Raw genomic sequence first — 19,175 nt, forward strand, 5'->3', positions numbered from 1 at the left:
AAGAATGGGAACTGGATTCGAGACTCGGCAGGGACGCTCAACATCCGGGGGTTCTGGGCAAATCACCCAATCTCCCGATACCTAACGAAATCAATGTGTCCATCTGTAAAGCAACTGGTGCTCTGAAAACTTTGCGTTGAGTTTGCGCTATATAAAACTCCCCCCCAAAAAAGAGCCGTTCAATGATAGAGGGCACTTGTGTAATGTAAAATAATACATCCCCCTGCAGAATCTGAGGAGGAACCCGCTGAGTCTGTTGCATCTCACACGCTTACATTGACTTTGGGCTCAATGGGGCACCCCTGAAGTATTTGTTGGCCCTTAAAGGCTTGGGGGTCCCCATGCACCACAGGTGCCCAGAGGTCTGTGTTACGCCACTAATAGAGGATCGATAAAAGGCGCAAAATAGTTGAGCTATGTCTCGGCTTTCAGAAACGTGTGAAAATGAAGAGGAAGAAGCACTGATGTCTACTGAGAAGGGATGAGAAGGGACGTGATGAGCTGAATTCCCAAACAAATTATATAATGTCATGAGCCCATCAACATCAAGGCCGAGTTTCGTTAAAAAAAAATTTGCAGACTGATTGTGTGTAAATGAATTCTATAGGACTGCTCTGGAAATCAGGGTTGGATCTGGCCATTGTGGGTCTATGTTGGACAGCCCTCAATCTGTCACAGCAGAATTCTTCAATTTCCTTAAAAGTTCAAACCATATACTTTGAGAACTCGGATGGAGTTACTGACTTCAGCTAGTTTTGCGTTTGAAAATGCGGATCTGTCAAGGAGATTGGACAGTCAGAGAATAAGAGCTTTTCGGCTGGAGTCCGATAGAAAACAAAACAGTAACCCCCAGATGCATCAAGCATCCATTTTGCGATTCCTTATTAGCGAAAAATAAGGATTCGCTAATAAGGAATAGCAAAATGCTATGCATGAAGAAATCGCTAAAAAAATTGCAATTTCTTAATATTCCTTAATTGCGACTCGCACATTGCGAGTCGCAATTAAGGAATACCTCCTAGAGGCCCCTAGGAATGAATGGGAAGACATTCTCGATTTGCGATTAGCAATTAGAGAATCGCAAATTGAGAATGCAATTTCAAGGGTGCAGGGGTGTCCAAAGGACACCCTGTTGCACCCCTGAAATTAATCTGTGCACATATGTTGTGCACACACATGCCCTAAGGGCATGTGTGTGCACAACATGAAACTTTGAAAAATGCACAAAAGTGCATTTTTCAACGTTTTTGCAAATTACCATGAAGTTCAACTTCATGGTAATTTGCTCCCCCTATTAGCGAAATCGCAATTTTTTTTACTTTGTTGCATTGCATTTAAGGAATCTCAATTTGGGATTCCTTAAATGCAATCGCAATTTAAGGAATCTCAATTTAGAGATTCCTTAAATTGCAATTTTTGCATTTGGGATGATGCATCCCAAATGCAAAAATACCGGTCGCAAAGGGGCAGATTCTGAGAATCTGCCCCTTTGCGACCAGATTTTCCTTTCATGCATCTGTGCCTAAATTATTCTAAGCAGACTTGATCCAGAGACATGAGAATAACCATAGAGTCCGAGCAAGGGTAGAGCTGATGTCTCATTGGTCTAGCATGTTGCAGGAGGCATCGAGTTCGGCAGCCTAGACGGGCCATGAGGTCCTTACCCCCATTTTCTGTATATAAATGTGAAGAAGGTATTGAGCTTTCAGATTCCTTCTTCAATAACAGAAGACAATGCTGTCCCTGTGTGTGCTCATTGAAACCAATCAAACTATTTAATAGGTATTAACTACACCAATAAGTCACTTTAGTGTAATACTGCCATTAAAAAAAAATCCAGGTTGTTGGACGAGCTCATGAACCTAATGCGCAAAAAGCAATAACAAAAATCGTGAGAATTAAAATAAAATTTTACTTTTTCTCTTTGGTAAGAACATATGAGGCGTTATCCCATACAACATCGGACAGTAACAAAAACATAGTTCTTAAAGGGGAACAGTTAAATGTACGTATATTTTTTAACATTCCTACTACTTAAGCCAGATCAGAAAGGTTGTTTATTACACCTATATAAAGCCTAGAACATTTTGAAATGAGGTTTTTATTCGAATTGGGGCTACACTGGTATTGACCAAGCCCTTGCATGTCCATTCGATTACACATCACTTCAAGTGTGAAGACAGCTGGGATGGGTTGAGCCCGCCTTTTAAAGGGACAGTGTGACATATTGCAGGTACAGTGACAGATCTAATACATGTAGAACAAAAAGAAGTGACCTGGTCAAAAAATTACTGTAAGTGTGCCATGTTGAGTCTAGAACCATGAGTCCATTAATAACACTGAAGTGATAGCACAGGGCTAGAAAAAATTCCCATCAGCCCACCCATCTGGTGGAGTATCGTCATGTGGGAGATGTATCATAAATCCAAATCTTGATCAACGCACCTGGTAATGATGCAAAGATGGATTTCGTAGATATAGTCTTAGACCACAGTGCTTCACTGGTGATGCTAATGGAGTGCAGTGCAAGTGAAAAGTGAAGGTGAAGATAAAATTGACTCAAAGGACCAAAAATCAATTTATTGGGTATGGTACTAGGGTCAAACTTAAAAACAACGCCCAATAGTTTTAAATAATAACTATACCAAGGCGTGGTGTAATATGGTCGACATGTTTCAGCTAGATGGACAACTGGTCCTAGCTTTCTTCAGGACCTGGTGGATTTATGCGACTGCAAACTACAGTAGGTAAATTACAATAATAGTGAATTTGTACACTTATAATGGATAAATCCTACCAGTTACTCTGAGCCTAAATGTATACTGGTGGTAATCCAGTGATGCGGTTTTGCCTAAAACAAAAGAGAAAGTGTACAACTCAATGAATGTGTATAATGGTTTCAAGGATACAACAGACAAACAACAGGCACTCAAACAATACGGAAGAGAAAGTCTCCCCGTTACTCAGTAGTCATAAATTTCTACTGGATTAATGTGTATAGATCACAATCAGTCAAAATCGCTAAACTCACCCAGCGTTCTGTGGGAAAATGCCTCACCTCACCCGGCACCCACTCGGGAATAAGGAGGCCCCGCTCTGTTAGAGTGGAAATAAAATAAGTACCTCAGAGAAATATCAGAGGTACTTCAATGCATATAGTCACATATTTCCAGTATTCTACTAACAAAAACTAGTTGTACGAAAGGAGATTCAACCTCAAATGAACATATGGCATAAACTATGCAGAGTAGTCAAAGATACAGGCAAAACTAAATAAACATTGGCTTGGATTCATGGCAGTATGATGACAAAAAGTGCCAAAGTAGTGAGCACAAGTTTGTTATTCAAGAAGACAAAGTAACTGAATTGGGCCGCAATAAAGTGTCCTACCTGTCCGTCGGTACCTCTACACCAACATCCGAGAGGGAGTGGAGGTAACTGACAGATGGCCGCGCATGTCTTTTAATACCCGAGTCAATTGGCTAATAGGCTTCAGCTGTTGGAAATTAGCCTGTAAGCGTTAAATGATTGGTTAAAAAGTTGGTTAAAAAAACGCGCTGTTGTGGCAATGCATTCGCGCCATGTGGAACGCTACATTCTATGCATATGCGTGATGCAGTAGTGGAGTATCAGTGCATAATATGCAGAATCCTAAAAATAAACACGCGCTGTTGTTAAGGCGCGCTCGCGGCCTCTGAGACGCTTACTAACATGCGCATGCGCAATGCAGATGAGACGTCTAAGTGCTTGTCACGCGTAATCCTTCAGAATGGAAGCAGTGTTTCCAACGCGCGTCTGCGCCATATAAGAGATTTGACGAGGCTAGTGTCTCGTATGCAGTGCGCAGTAAGAGGTCTCGTTGGTTAATTGCTAGACGTATAACCTGCTCAATCAAAAAGAAAGAAACACTCTGGTAACAGGACACGTGCGCCAATTAAATTACCGGAATGATTATATATTTGCAACATAGAATATAATACTGTAGAAATTCAAAGTAATATATGTAGGTATTGCGCAGCAACAATACATGTAATTATTGGAAAAGCCATTACCATAGTGGATATAATAGGAATTACATACATATGATAGAGGACAGAGAAGGTTAACACTCATGTGGATGTGTCATGCAGTGTAATTACCTTGAAACACAAGGTTGGGAAAAAAATGCTATTGACTCATTAAGAGAGATGAGTATGAGAACTGGCTCGGCTCTGTGGATAAAGATATATTGTTCTCAAAAACTCACTCAGTCAGATAGCTAAATATCAATAGATGCACAGTTTGTTTACAGTGACGTCCAGGGTATGTCATCGTTAAGTCCCTGAATATGGCTTCTAAGAAGGAAAATCCACCTCTGTTCCTTCTTGAATAGGAACTTCGATATATCGCTGATATGGGGAGGGATGTAAGGCCGCTCAAGGACTAGCCACTTCATTTCCTCAGCTGTGTGTCTAAAATCCAGGAAATGATTCGTGAGTTTGGTGGCCTGTTTACGACACCTGATGGTACTCTTGTGTTCCCCAATTCTCAGTTTGATTTTTCGAGTGGTATAACCGATATATCTTAAGGAACATGGGCAGGTAATCATATAAATAACGTTGTCAGTGTTACAATTTGTGTGTTTCTTGAGAATCCACGTTCTACCTGTCCCTATATCAACTGTGTTAATCTTGGCCGTCTGAGGGCAAACGCTGCATGATCCACATGGATGGTGACAAGAGACCGGCGGAAGATCCCATAAGGTTGCCGAACTATCAGTATTGAAAGTCCGAGGTCTAGTATGGACAAGGGTATCTCGCAAGCTTGGTGCTCTTTTGAATGCAAAAAGAGGCGAGGGCTTCTCTGATAGTTGTCGTAAACAGGCCACCAAACTCACGAATCATTTCCTGGATTTTAGAACAGGGACTTAACGATGACATACCCTGGACGTCACTGTAAACAAACTGTGCATCTATTGATATTTAGCTATCTGACTGAGTGAGTTTTTGAGAACAATATATCTTTATCCACAGAGCCGAGCCAGTTCTCATACTCATCTCTCTTAATGAGTCAATAGCATTTTTTCCCCAACCTTGTGTTTCAAGGTAATTACACTGCATGACACATCCACATGAGTGTTAACCTTCTCTGTCCTCTATCATATGTATGTAATTCCTATTATATCCACTATGGTAATGGCTTTTCCAATAACTACATGTATTGTTGCTGCGCAATACCTACATATATTACTTTGAATTTCTACAGTATTATATTCTATGTTGCAAATATATAATCATTCCGGTAATTTAATTGGCGCACGTGTCCTGTTACCAGAGTGTTTCTTTCTTTTTGATTGAGCAGGTTATACGTCTAGCAATTAACCAACGAGACCTCTTACTGCGCACTGCATACGAGACACTAGCCTCGTCAAATCTCTTATATGGCGCAGACGCGCGTTGGAAACACTGCTTCCATTCTGAAGGATTACGCGTGACAAGCACTTAGACGTCTCATCTGCATTGCGCATGCGCATGTTAGTAAGCGTCTCAGAGGCCGCGAGCGCGCCTTAACAACAGCGCGTGTCTATTTTTAGGATTCTGCGTATTATGCACTGATACTCCACTACTGCATCACGCATATGCATAGAATGTAGCGTTCCACATGGCGCGAATGCATTGCCACAACAGCGCGTTTTTTTAACCAACTTTTTAACCAATCATTTAACGCTTACAGGCTAATTTCCAACAGCTGAAGCCTATTAGCCAATTGACTCGGGTATAAAAAGACATGCGCGGCCATCTGTCAGTTACCTCCACTCCCTCTCGGATGTTGGTGTAGAGGTACCGACGGACAGGTAGGACACTTTATTGCGGCCCAATTCAGTTACTTTGTCTTCTTGAATAACAAACTTGTGCTCACTACTTTGGCACTTTTTGTCATCATACTGCCATGAATCCAAGCCAATGTTTATTTAGTTTTGCCTGTATCTTTGACTACTCTGCATAGTTTATGCCATATGTTCATTTGAGGTTGAATCTCCTTTCTTACAACTAGTTTTTGTTAGTAGAATACTGGAAATATGTGACTATATGCATTGAAGTTCCTCTGATATTTCTCTGAGGTACTTATTTTATTTCCACTCTAACAGAGCGGGGCCTCCTTATTCCCGAGTGGGTGCCGGGTGAGGTGAGGCATTTTCCCACAGAACGCTGGGTGAGTTTAGCGATTTTGACTGATTGTGATCTATACACATTAATCCAGTAGAAATTTATGACTACTGAGTAACGGGGAGACTTTCTCTTCCGTATTGTTTGAGTGCCTGTTGTTTGTCTGTTGTATCCTTGAAACCATTATACACATTCATTGAGTTGTACACTTTCTCTTTTGTTTTAGGCAAAACCGCATCACTGGATTACCACCAGTATACATCTGGGCTCAGAGTAACTGGTAGGATTTATCCATTATAAGTGTACAAATTCACTATTATTGTAATTTACCTACTGTAGTTTGCAGTCGCATAAATCCACCAGGTCCTGAAGAAAGCTAGGACCAGTTGTCCATCTAGCTGAAACATGTCGACCATATTACACCACGCCTTGGTATAGTTATTATTTAAAACTATTGGGCGTTGTTTTTAAGTTTGACCCTAGTACCATACCCAATAAATTGATTTTTGGTCCTTTGAGTCAATTTTATCTTCACCTTCACTTTTCACTTGCACTGCACTCCATTAGCATCACCAGTGAAGCACTGTGGTCTAAGACTATATCTACGAAATCCATCTTTGCATCATTACCAGGTGCGTTGATCAAGATTTGGATTTATGATACATCTCCCACATGACGATACTCCACCAGATGGGTGGGCTGATGGGAATTTTTTCTAGCCCTGTGCTATCACTTCAGTGTTATTAATGGACTCATGGTTCTAGACTCAACATGGCACACTTACAGTAATTTTTTGACCAGGTCACTTCTTTTTGTTCTACTAGTTGTTGTAGGGGCCCAGGTTGCCTTGGTCGTTAATTGATGCCCTTCTGACCCTCCCCCATCTCATTTTTTCAGATCTAATACATGCTCAGCTATATTTTTGTGCCACTACCATAAGTAGATTTTAGGTACCTCTCAGTGGCTCCTTAGAAATTGTTAGGTAATTCTGATTAGCCCTTTATTTGAGTTATCAGCTGACTCAGGATCACAAGATCTGCAGTAATACTGATCTCTGTGTGTTATTCACCAAAATACACGCTCAGGAGTTTTCCACTATCTTTCCCTAGGTTTACTGATTTGGGTCGGTAATTTAAAAAAGCGGCAACATTTGGGTATTTGTAGCTCAACTCATAATGGTGGTAAGTGGACAGAGATATGTCCTGTACGCTGGAAGGCACACACACAGGGTTTACCTTTGCAGTGGTTTTCATCCCAGGGGTATGCACAGTTTTGAACTCCGTTGCAGACCAAGGAATTGTTGATGCACATGTTGCTGTGACAAAAGAAACTGCTTCCTGTGCAGGGAGCTGCAAGACAAGGAAGTTGGGTTAGGAGAGTGAAATACAGTCGGAACATGTTGTTCTGTTTTTTTACTGGGATACATGTATCAATTTTTCTGCACCTGTTCGTACTGAAAATCGACATGTCAGAGATTTTTCAGATATTTAATTCACAAAGCTTTAGAGATATGGAAAAACACTGCCCTCTCATTGCTGCATAGTGCAGAGAGGGGAGTAGAGTATTGTAGAGTGTTGTGACCTGCTATTACAGATAACACATTTTCAATTGAAATGACCTTTACAATTGCACAGACATACAATGTTACTGATAAAACTATACAGCGCTCAAAGATAATATGTGGAAAAGGCTTACACCTAGTGTATTGATTTGTTTGATTGTATTAAAATACCTGCTTTCACTAAACTTCAGAATTCAAAAAAATGTTTCATTAGTGCTTTCCTAGTTCAGATATATTGAGAAATATTTGACCAGTTCATTTACAGGCATTTAAATTGTGTTGTGTACTAAAAAAAGTAACATCGTACAGCCTTCCTCCAGCAAACCCTGTTAACCATCATGAATATCACATAAATCCTCTCACTTTGAAGTCAAAGAAAAACAAGTAAACACCAAGCTCACTTTTGACCTCTGTCTTTGAATTCACAACAAATCTTACAAGGTAAGAACAAAATGTAAAGGCCTGATTACAGAAAGTGAGCATTTGTGGACAAATACAGGAAACAGGCTATACTTTGCAGGAGGAACAAAGACATACTGGACAGCCTAAAACAAATAATGCCAGCAAATAGAAAGTGAGCATCTGTGAGTTACATAACCCAAAGCCAATGGTAAGCAATGGGTGGAATGCATTCCCAGGGAAGCTTTCCAAATGTCCCCAAGAAGTCTTTGCATAGGCTTTAACCTAAAAAGTGGCTCCCTAAATGTGAGGAATGGAAGAGCACAGGTCTGCTAATCGAAAGGATGGTAAAGAGGCTATTGTCCTGTGGAGGGACAGACACACGAAGAGGAAGGTAAGCCATGGAATAAAAAGCAAGCATGTGACAGTGACAGTAAAGCCAACTAATATGAAGCAATGGGCAGCGATAATTCTAGGCTGCTTTCCCTGGTTGGCACGGATGATGGTAAAGACAGGAATCACATCCCACACTGCCATATGAGCCACAGGGCTACAGTCTTGTGATCGTGGCAGTGGTCAAGAAACATTGTAGAAAGGGTAAACGGGGCGGGGAAGGTTAACATCATCGTGAGTACAGCATAAACAAGCTAACTGCCAATCAAGAGAATTCTCCTCCGGCGACTGTCGCCCCAGCCCAAGCAACCTCCAGGGCCCTTCTTGATTGGGCGACACAGTGGAACCTACAGGATGCTTGGCGTGTCAGGAACCCCAACGCCCGGGTATACTCCCACTTCTCTGGGGCCCACTCATTGCACGTCAGATTAGATAGGTATATGATGTCCCGTGACTTGATTCCTTACGTAACAGACACCGACTACCTGGGGCGGACGCACTCAGACCACAACCCACACACTCTAGTGTATGGGTGGAAGCGCCCACGCCCGCCTGTGCCCACATGGCGCCCGCAGCCGGATCTCTTGCTCGATACCCCATTCCGAGAGGAGATGTCTAGGAGGATAATACAATACTTCGAGGACAATGGCGACTCGGCCTCGTCCCCGACAGTTGAGTGGGACGCCTTTAAGACAGTGACCCGTGGGAGCTGTCTCAGTGTGCAGGCAGGCCTGCGAGGACAGGTGGAGCGAGATCTGCTGAAAGCGGAAGTGGCGTTGCTAGATAAGGAGCGGGAAGCGGCAGAGGGCGATGACTCCCAATTGATCACGGCCAGGGCAGATCACGCCCTTTTAATGGAGAGACTGAAGAACCATAATTTTGCAGCACACTCTGCACGCACCCACAACACCGGTGACAAGCCGGGCAAACTCCTATCGTGGCTGATACGTAAAGATGCTCAATCCGCGTCGGTGCTGTCGATCCGTACGACCCAGGGCACTGAAGTCTTCACCCAAAAGCAGATACATGAGGCATTCACAACACATTACAGATCCTTGTACAGCTCACGACTGAGAACCACCGATGTGGAGATTGCTGATTACCTAGCGACACTGCAACTACCAGCGGCCACTCACGCCCAACAGGCAGAGCTGGGGGCGGAGCTTACTGGTGAGGAGCTACGAGAGGTGATCTTTTCCCTCTCTAATGGCAAGGCGCCGGGCCCGGACGGGCTCCCGGACGAGTTTTACAAGGCCTATTCCTTGTTACTAATACCGGAACTGTTAAGAGTGTACAAGGCAGCATCTGAAGATGCCGAACACCCGGCGTCTCTGAACGAGGCCAATGTGATCTCCCTGCTGAAACCAGGCAGGGAAGCGGGCGAGCTAGGATCGTACAGACCATTGGCGCTCCTTAACACAGATAACAAGATCTTGGCTGCGACATTAGCTCGGAGACTCGCACCCCTAGTTCCCACACTAGTGCACTCTGACCAGAACGGCTTTGTGCCCACCCGCAGTACGTCTTACAACATACGCCGCTTCTTCAGAGTCCAACGCTATGCGACCTCCAACTGGCCACTCTCAGGGTGTATAATACTTGATCTGGAAAAGGCCTATGACTCGGTGGAGTGGCCCTTTCTCCTCCAAGTGCTTGAAAAATATGAGCTGGGCGACGCCTATATTCAGATGGTGGGGCTCCTCTACCAGGCGCCCGAGGTGTGAGTCCGGACTGGGCGGCTATTCTCTGACAGAATGAGGATTGGGAGAGGCACCAGGCAGGGATGTCCCCTCTCTCCCCTGATATTTGCACTCGTGATGGAGCCATTGGCGGAACTGCTCCGGACCTCTGGTGCCGCCTGGGGCATCCCACTGGCAGATGGAACCCACTTGGTGTCTCTGTATGCCGATGACTTACTGTTATATATCAGGGACCTCACCCACATACCTACGACGCTCACGGACATCTTTCGAGTGTTCGGGGACATGTCAGGGCTCCGCGTCAACTGGTCGAAATCAGGGGTCTATGCGTTCAGTGACACTACGCCACAATGTGATGTGCGAATGATGGGAGAGAAGCTTCGATGGCACCCGACGGTATTCCGGTACTTGGGAATCCACATATATCGGGACCCCGTTGATCTCCTAGAAGGCAACCTCGTGAGAGCCATCTCCTCGCTGTCAGCCCAGGTCACGTTCTGGAACTCCCTCCCATTGAATGTGCCGGCCCGTGTGACGCTGACGAAGATGATAATGCTCCCCCGGCTCCTCTACTTTTATGCTAACCTACTGACTGGGTAATGATTGTCGTTTATATGACATTGTAGGATCTACTGGCTTATTACTTGTGAAATTAAATAAAATCTGGGACCGTTGGTCTAAAAAAAAAATTTTTTTAAAAAATGAAGCAATGGGCAGACTCTAAGCCAGTCGTGCATTTTTGGTATGTTCAACAATAGGCTTTCGCCTACAGGCAACATAAAGCTGTCTTGTAGGTGAGAACTAAAAACTATGCTACGGATTGTTTGCAAACCAAATTGTGTATGTCTGCTCCCATTCTGTGCACTTTTATCAGTGCAAATGTTACCATATTCCCTCACTTGAAATGTGTGCGGGGAAAAATCTTGCTTGCGCAGTCTTCCCACACAACTCATAATCCCCATTCACCTGGTGTCTCCTGTCGGCCATACTCAATCGGATTTACTCGAAATGTGGAACCAGACCGTGAATGTTTGATTTCACTTAAACTTAAATGCTCTTAAATCCTCTTCACTACAGAAGCCATGTAAGCCTAGGGTGAATCTATTTAAAGTAAAAGCTATGTCAGCCCGGAGCCACACATACAAATAATATCACTATATCCAGGTGTTGAAGTGCTTTCTGTCTTTTTCAGTATGGGCAATTCAGTTAAGTATAAAGGCATCACCTGATGCTTATAATTTGCTTATAAGACAGAGGTGCTCGTGGTGGGGGGGCCCGTCTGTGTGGTCATCGGCATGGTGGCCATCCTGCTTAGGCCCAGCCCCGATGCCGTGCGCTCAGGCTAAGAACCTGGCTGTATGGGTAGATTCTGACCTTACATTTGAACATCAAATAAGACGTGTGGTGGGGACGTGTTTTGGCGTCCTCAAAGGTCTGCGTAAAACCATGGACCTTCTTCCTATAGAGGCCAGGAGGACGCTGGTGCATGCTCTTGTTACCTCACGCTTAAATTACAGCAATATATTGTATCTAGGTGCGACGGTCAAGAGACTTGACCGGCTTCAGGTGTTGCAGAATGCGGCAGCTCAGCTGGTCCTTAGGCTTCCAAGAAGGGCCGCTTCCAAAAGGGCCTTGGATGCTCTTCACTGGCTTCCTGTCAGGAAGAGAATTGTGTTCAAGGCCCTTTGTACATGTCACCGTATTATTCAAGGCATTGGGCCGAGGTACCTGCAGAATCTCATCACTGTCTACAGGCCCACCCGGTCCTTTAGATCCACTGGGACTGGCCTGATGGTGATTCCAAAAGTCAAGAGAGCCCGAATGGGTGGCAGATCATTCCGGCTCTTGGCGGCCAGGAGCTGGAATAAACTCCTGCTTGAGCTTCAGTTAGAACCTTCTGAGACCAGGTTCAGAAGAGAGCTTAAAACACACTTGTTCCTTCACTAATGGGACTGGGCATGGTTTGGGTACTGGGGCTCTAGGATCTTCCACTTACTACAGCACGGGGACACGACGGTGGGCGTAACCAGGCGCTTTATAAGCTCCCTTAATAATAATAATAATAATAATAATAATAATAATAATAATAATAATAATAATAATAATAATAATAATAATAAAGTGATGCTGATTAAACTTGATGTCAAAGCACAATCTTACATTTAGCAGTCAATGAAAATGTTGCTGCATTATCCCATATCAGTGACCAGAGTACATGTATGAACGTGAGGCAGACCTCTATCCACCAGCGCATAATTTGTAAAAAGTAGTGCCAGGGTCCTTGCCCTGAGACCGCTGCAGCATGCACCACCCATTGCTCCCACTAGCGCTGCCAATGACAGATCCAGCACCGCTAGCCTTTAACCTCATACAAGTGTGACAATTCAGAGCTTAAATATACATTAAAATGATAAATGCTTGCCGCCCAAGCTATTCTTGTAGCTTTGGATGACAGGTATTAGTGATTTGAATGTGTAGTTAATCATTAAACAGTTGTTGTGCCTCTTAAAAAATAAGAACAGCACCACCATGTGGCTGTCATAAGAGCTGGTATTGACGATAAAGTGTGATTGCTGAGCACTGGAAATCACCTGCTCAAATAAAGCACTGCTATTCACATAGCCTTTGTGACAAATAATTAACTATTTCCAGTTTCTTACTCTTTGTACTGCGGAGCACAACTGTCGACACAATCAGATAGGGCTAAAGTCTGCTGTGTCGCTAAAAATAACCTAAAGCATGTGCACTGCATGGAAAGAGTCCATGCCATTTGTAACCTCAAAAAAGAAGCATTGTGCTTTATGTTTATGCTGTGTCTCTCCCGCTTTACGTGGATGTCGACATGGCTTGATCAGTTCACTTGGAATAAAGAAACTCCTTGAGTCACAAACTGGGGTTCTGGTGGTGCCAGATATAGACATTCAGCGTCGCATCACTCTAGTTCAGTTCAACTCATGCTCAAGCCCAGTGGATTATGACTAATTAACACCATCACTCTGGTCGTGATGTGAGATACCAAAAAACTTCCCTCAAAGACCAAACTACAAACCCACATCCTTCCAACCAAGTACAACCTACAGAGAAGCTTATCACCAGTCTGCCAGAGTTCCAGCTGTTTAAAGAGCAGTGGCGGCACACTGAAGGAGTGCTGAGAGGCGGGAGATGGGCAGGGTAGGGGGTAGTGGACTCAGGCATACAATGGACAGGAGTAAAGTAAGTAATTAAATAAATAAACCTATTTACCTTGCGCTCGCTTCATCGCCGAGTTGGCGCTGCAGCGAGCGCTAAGTGAATTGTTTTATTTATTTAATTACTTACTTTACTCCTGTCTGTTGTATGTCCGAGTCCACTACCCCCACACTCTGCCCCTCTCCCGCCCCGCCCACTACCCCGCAGAACTCCCTCAGCGAGCCGCCACTGTTAAAGAGCAACATAAATGCAACTACAATATAATATGTGTACAAGTTGGTGGCGTTGCTGTAGTTACAATTATCAGAGCACTTTTTCCATCATGTCTCCCTAGAAAGCATTTCTTTTTTAACAAATACCATGGTATTTGTGCTACATGATCCAAATGTTTGGAGGCTGTCATACGGCTAAGCCTCGGAGCATAGTTTGATGGTTAACAAAGCAACGCATGAGTGCAAAGCTTAAAACCAGTTCATCTTGTCTCCGCTGGACAGTTACGGGCAGGGTTTGGCACCTTCTGCTGAAGGGTCCCCCAGTCTGTTGCGCCAGCAGTTAAGGGTCCCCTAGGCCTAATATTTCCTCAGAGGATGTGTTCAGCTTCTCCCAGCCTCTGACCCACTGTTTCCTTCCCTGGAAACTTTGTTGTAAGGACGCTTGGACTGTTACAAGTCTCATTTAGGGGTCTCCAGGAGCTGCAACTGACTACCGGGCAGTTTTGAATGCTGCCGAGCTGGGGGCTGATTTCACTGCGGTGAGGGCTGGTTTCGTTCATGGAGACCTGCGTGTGCTTCGAAATAATTAGAGCAAAACGAATTTTGTTCAGCACACGCAGGTCTACATGAACGAAATCAGCCCCCAGCTCGGCAGCATTCCAAACTGCCCGGTAGCCAGTCCGGCCCTGACCATAGCATCTTGTTTCCTTCTTGTGGCAGCCTGCTCACCCTGTGCCGTCTATTCTTTCACCCCGTCCCCACAACCCCTCCCAGAAACGCTGCTTGAATTTGAAGTGATTTGCCCAAAATCACAGGACACTGCTTTCATTTTCAACACCGCCTCTTGTTTCCTGCTCGTGGCATCCTGCCCAGCCTGTGCCGCCTCTCCCCTGCCCCTCTCCCGCCCCGCCCAGCCCACCACCCCGCAATACTCCCTCTGCGAGTCACCACTGTTAAAGAGCTACATAAATGCAACTACAATTCAATATGTGTATGAAGCTGGTGGCGTTGCTGTAGTTACAATAAGCAGAGCACTTTTTCCATCATGTCTGCTTAGAAAGCAATTACATGATCCACATTTTTGGAGGCCGTCATTCGGCTTAGCCTTGGAGCATAGCTTGAGAGTGCAAAGCTTAAAACTAGTTCATTTTGTCTCCGTTGGACAGGGTTTGGAGCCTTCTGCTGAAGGGTCCCCCAGTCTGTTGCGCCAGCAGTTAAGGGTCCCCCTGGCCTAATATTTCCTCAGATGATGTGTCCAGTTCCTCACAGCCTCTGACCCACTGTTTCCTCCTCTGGAAACATCAGCATTGTTGTAAGGACGCTGGGACTGTTATGAGTGTCATTTAGGGGTCTCCGGGAGCTGCAACTACGATCCCGGGCTTGCCCCTTGTGACCTTTGGCACTGCCTTTGTCACCCCTGGTCTCAGAGGTGGCAAAATCAGTGCCAAGAACACATGGGGGGCTCGGCATTCCTTATTTTCTGTCCTTTTTGGTCGAGCCTACAACGCTTGTTGCAGTACTTTGTGGGCTCTGGTCGGAGTACTGCCATAGAACTTGTCTGTTTCCGCTTTTTTTACTTTCTGGTTAGGAACTTTTTTTTTCTTTTCACGTGTGAACGCTTGTTTCACTTTCTGCTCAGGAACTATGAACAGCTCTTCACACAGCATGGACTGGATTCCCAGTGGCCGCACTTCCTCTGCTGTTTGCTGGCCTGCTCGCTCTCCTCCCCCGCTCTCGGGCTCCCTTGGTTGTGTTTGCCTACCTCTCCTCGCATTTTCGCAGGCTTGATGAAAGATTTGCGTACTGGTCTATTTAATACCCGAGAACTTCCAACTTCCAAGCTCTCAGCGCTGCCTACTCCCACCCCACACACACACACACACCGAGGATTGCTGACTGGATTGAAAGTCGTAAAATGAAATTATGGCAGAGCCCAGTCACAAGTTATCTAAGTTCCATTGTGCGCACTATTTTGTTTCTTGCTTGCCTCAGCTTGTGCATCAGAACAGCGCACACTTCACGGACACTGCTTCATGTTTCGGTCAGTATTTGCATCTCTGGTTTAATTATTGTTTTACTTTAGAGGCTGTGCACCTTTTATCGATGTGCCCTTTTTCATTTTCACCATAGCGTCTTGTTTCCTGCTTATGGCAGCCTGCTCACCCCGTGCCGTCTCTTCTTTCACCCCGTCCCCACCACCCCTCCCAGATCGCTGCTTGAATTTAAAGTGATTTGCCCAAAATCATAGGACACTCCTTTCATTTTCACCATTGCATCTTGTTTTCTGCTCGTGGCAGCCTGCCCATCCCGTGCCGTCTCTCCCTACCCCTTCACCCTTCACCCTGCCCCCACCACCTCTCTGAGATGGCTGCTTGTATTTTAAGTGATTTACCCCAGGACTGGCTACCGGGCAGTTTGGAATGCTGCTGAGCTGGGGGTTGATTTCGTTCATGGAGACCTGCGTGTGCTAAACGAAATTCGTTTTGTTTTAATTATTTCAAAGCACACGCAGGTCTCCATGAACGTCATCAGCCCCCACCGCAATTAAATCAGCCCCCAGCTCGGCAGCATTCCAAACTGCCCGGTAGTCAGTCCGACCCTGATTTACCCAAAATCACAGGATGTTGAGCTGATGCAGAGACTTGGACTCCCGAGTCTGCAGCTCCGACCATACGCCCTTCACAGCATGTTTATTGCCGTTTCATTGCTGTTTTTTTAAATGGTGACAGATGGAGTCATTTATAAGCTCAAACGCTGTTCCAGTCATATTGCGTGCCATCTCTCCCCACCCTCCTCACCGCTTTTATTTTCACCATCACGTCTTGTTTCCTGCTCACCCTGTGCCGTCGCTCTCTATCTATCCCTTCACCCCGCACCCACCACCCATCCGAGATCACTGCCTGCATTTATTGTGATTTGCCCAAAATCACAGAACACCACTTTCATTTTCACCATTGTGTATTGTTTCCTGCTCGACCTGTGCCGTGTCTCCCTACCCCTTCAACCCGCCACCACCACCCCTCGGAGATAACTGCTTGTATTTTGAGCGATTTGCCCAAAATCACAGGATGTTGAGCCGATGCAGAGACTTGAACTCCCGAGAATGCAGCTCTGACCATACGCCCTTCACAGCATGTTTGATGCCGTTTTGTTGCTGTTTTTTTAAATGTTGACAGATGGAGTCATTTATAAGCTCAAACGCTGTTCCAGTCATATTGCGTGCCATCTCTCCCCACCCTCCTCACCGCTTTTATTTTCACCATCACGTCTTGTTTCCTGCTCACCCTGTGCCGTCGCTCTCTATCCCTTCACCTCGCACCCACCACCCATCCAAGATCACTGCCTGTATTTATTGTGATTTGCCCAAAATCACAGAACACCACTTTCATTTTCACCATTGTGCCTTGTTTCCTGCTCATGGCAGCTTACTCGACCTGTGCCGTGTGTCCCTACCCCTTCAACCCGCCACCACCACCCCTCGGAGATAACTGCTTGTATTTTGAGCGATTTGCCCAAAATCACAGGATGTTGAGCCGATGCAGAGACTTGAACTCCCGAGAATGCAGCTCTGACCATACGCCCTTCACAGCATGTTTGATGCCGTTTTGTTGCTGTTTTTTTAAATGTTGACAGATGGAGTCATTTATAAGCTCAAACGCTGTTCCAGTCATATTGCGTGCCATCTCTCCCCACCCTCCTCACCGCTTTTATTTTCACCATCACGTCTTGTTTCCTGCTCACCCTGTGCCGTCGCTCTCTATCCCTTCACCCCGCACCCACCACCCATCCAAGATCACTGCCTGTATTTATTGTGATTTGCCCAAAATCACAGAACACCACTTTCATTTTCACCATTGTGCCTTGTTTCCTGCTCATGGCAGCTTACTCGACCTGTGCCGTGTCTCCCTACCCCTTCAACCCGCCACCACCACCCCTCGGAGATAACTGCTTGTATTTTGAGTGATTTGCCCAAAATCACAGAATGTTGAGCTGACGCTAAGACTTAACCTCCCGAGACAGCAGCTGTTACTGCACGCCCTTCACCGCATGTTTGATGTTGTTTTTTAAGTGTTGCCAGATGGAGTCATTTATAAGCTTAAATGCTGTTCCAGTCACATTGTGTGCCGTCTCTTCCCACCCCTTCACCGCTTTCATTTTCAACATTATGTCTTGTTTCCATCTCACCCTGTGCTGTCTCTCCCTACCCCTTCATCCCGCCCCCACCACCCCTCCGAGATCACTGCTTTTATTTTAAGTGATTTGCCCAAAATCGCAGGACACCGCTTGCTTATCAGCGACTCGGCACCCTGAAAGTTCCGGGCCGCACAATATACTGTATTACTAAAACCTTATAAGGTCCCAACGGCGAGACCTATTGCATTGCAAATGCTTGTCCCATTATACTGCTAATGAATAATATTATGTTATTCACTATTAGATATATATATATATATTTTAATGGAGCACATTAGCTGGAACAGGGCCTTTGGTGGCAGATGTGGGAAGTAAAAATGATTTTAATTGTATGAGTACGTGCTTGCAGGTGAGTGTGTGTTTATGTGAGAGGGAGGGTGTGTATGTGTGAGCATGGGGTCTGTATGTGTAAGCATGTGTGTGTCAGTGAGAGCTGTGAGAGATGAATGAGATTAAGTAGAATGCATGGCAGTAAGTATAAGTCAGTGATAATGAGTGAGTGAGATTAAGAATAAATACAAATGAATGAGTGAGAATGTATAAGAATGATTGTAGGGAGGTGTATTGAGAGAGTGTGAGTGAGAATGAATAAGTGCGAGTGGGTGAGAGAGAGAGAATGAGTGTAACTTAGTAAATGTGAGTGTAAGTAAGTGACTGTGAGTGAGAGTGTGAATGTGATGTGAAGTTTGCAAGTTTGTCTGGGCCCTGACATAATGAAAGTAAATGCAGCCTTATAGACACTCAGGGTAAAATACTGGCACTGGCACACTGGGGACAATTCTTGACATAAAGGGCCCCAATGGAAAAATACTGGTACTGGCATACAAGAAGTATTTCATGGCATATATGGCACCCATGAAAAAATACTAGCATACTTGAGGAAATTCTTGGCATGAAGACACCAGTGGTTAAATGTTGGCACTAGCACTCTGGAAGTAATTGTTGGGATAAAGGTGGACACGCTGGCATATGGGAGGGTGGCAACCACAATTAAAGGCTGGCCCGGACATACAAAGGCAATTTTAGACATAGGGTCCCCTATGGTATATGGACAGCATCAATTCCAAATTTCTGGTACTGATATTTTTTCTCATTGTTAAAAAGGGGCACCCTTGGAATATGGGGCACCCATGACAAAATGCTAGCCCTGGCACAAGCAGGTAATTGTTAACATATTGAGGCACCCATAGCATATTTTGAAAATAAATGGGGATAACTCCTGGAGCACGTCAAGTTTCATTGGCTTTGCACACCACGAAAGGATGTGAATATAAGAGTGCCCTTTCAGCGCCTTTGACATTTGAGCAAATTAATTTGAAAATTGTGCATTAAAAATGCAATATTTCCCCCATTCTTTTTTTTAAACATTTATAGGGGAGAA

General features: G+C 44.8%; 1 protein-coding gene across 1 annotated transcript in view; it reads right to left on the bottom strand.

Annotated features, from left to right (window-relative positions):
* Nucleotides 1–19,175, bottom strand: part of NETO2 (neuropilin and tolloid like 2) — a 311,726-nt gene that overhangs the window by 15,773 nt on the left and 276,778 nt on the right. Inside the window, exon 8 of the mRNA XM_078669388.1 lies at nucleotides 7,382–7,495. Coding sequence (XP_078525514.1) covers nucleotides 7,382–7,495 — 114 coding nt within the window. The remainder of the gene's footprint in view (nucleotides 1–7,381; nucleotides 7,496–19,175) is intronic.

This window comes from Lissotriton helveticus, chromosome 12 (genome assembly GCF_964261635.1).
Source record: "Lissotriton helveticus chromosome 12, aLisHel1.1, whole genome shotgun sequence".
NCBI classification, from domain to species: domain Eukaryota; kingdom Metazoa; phylum Chordata; class Amphibia; order Caudata; family Salamandridae; genus Lissotriton; species Lissotriton helveticus.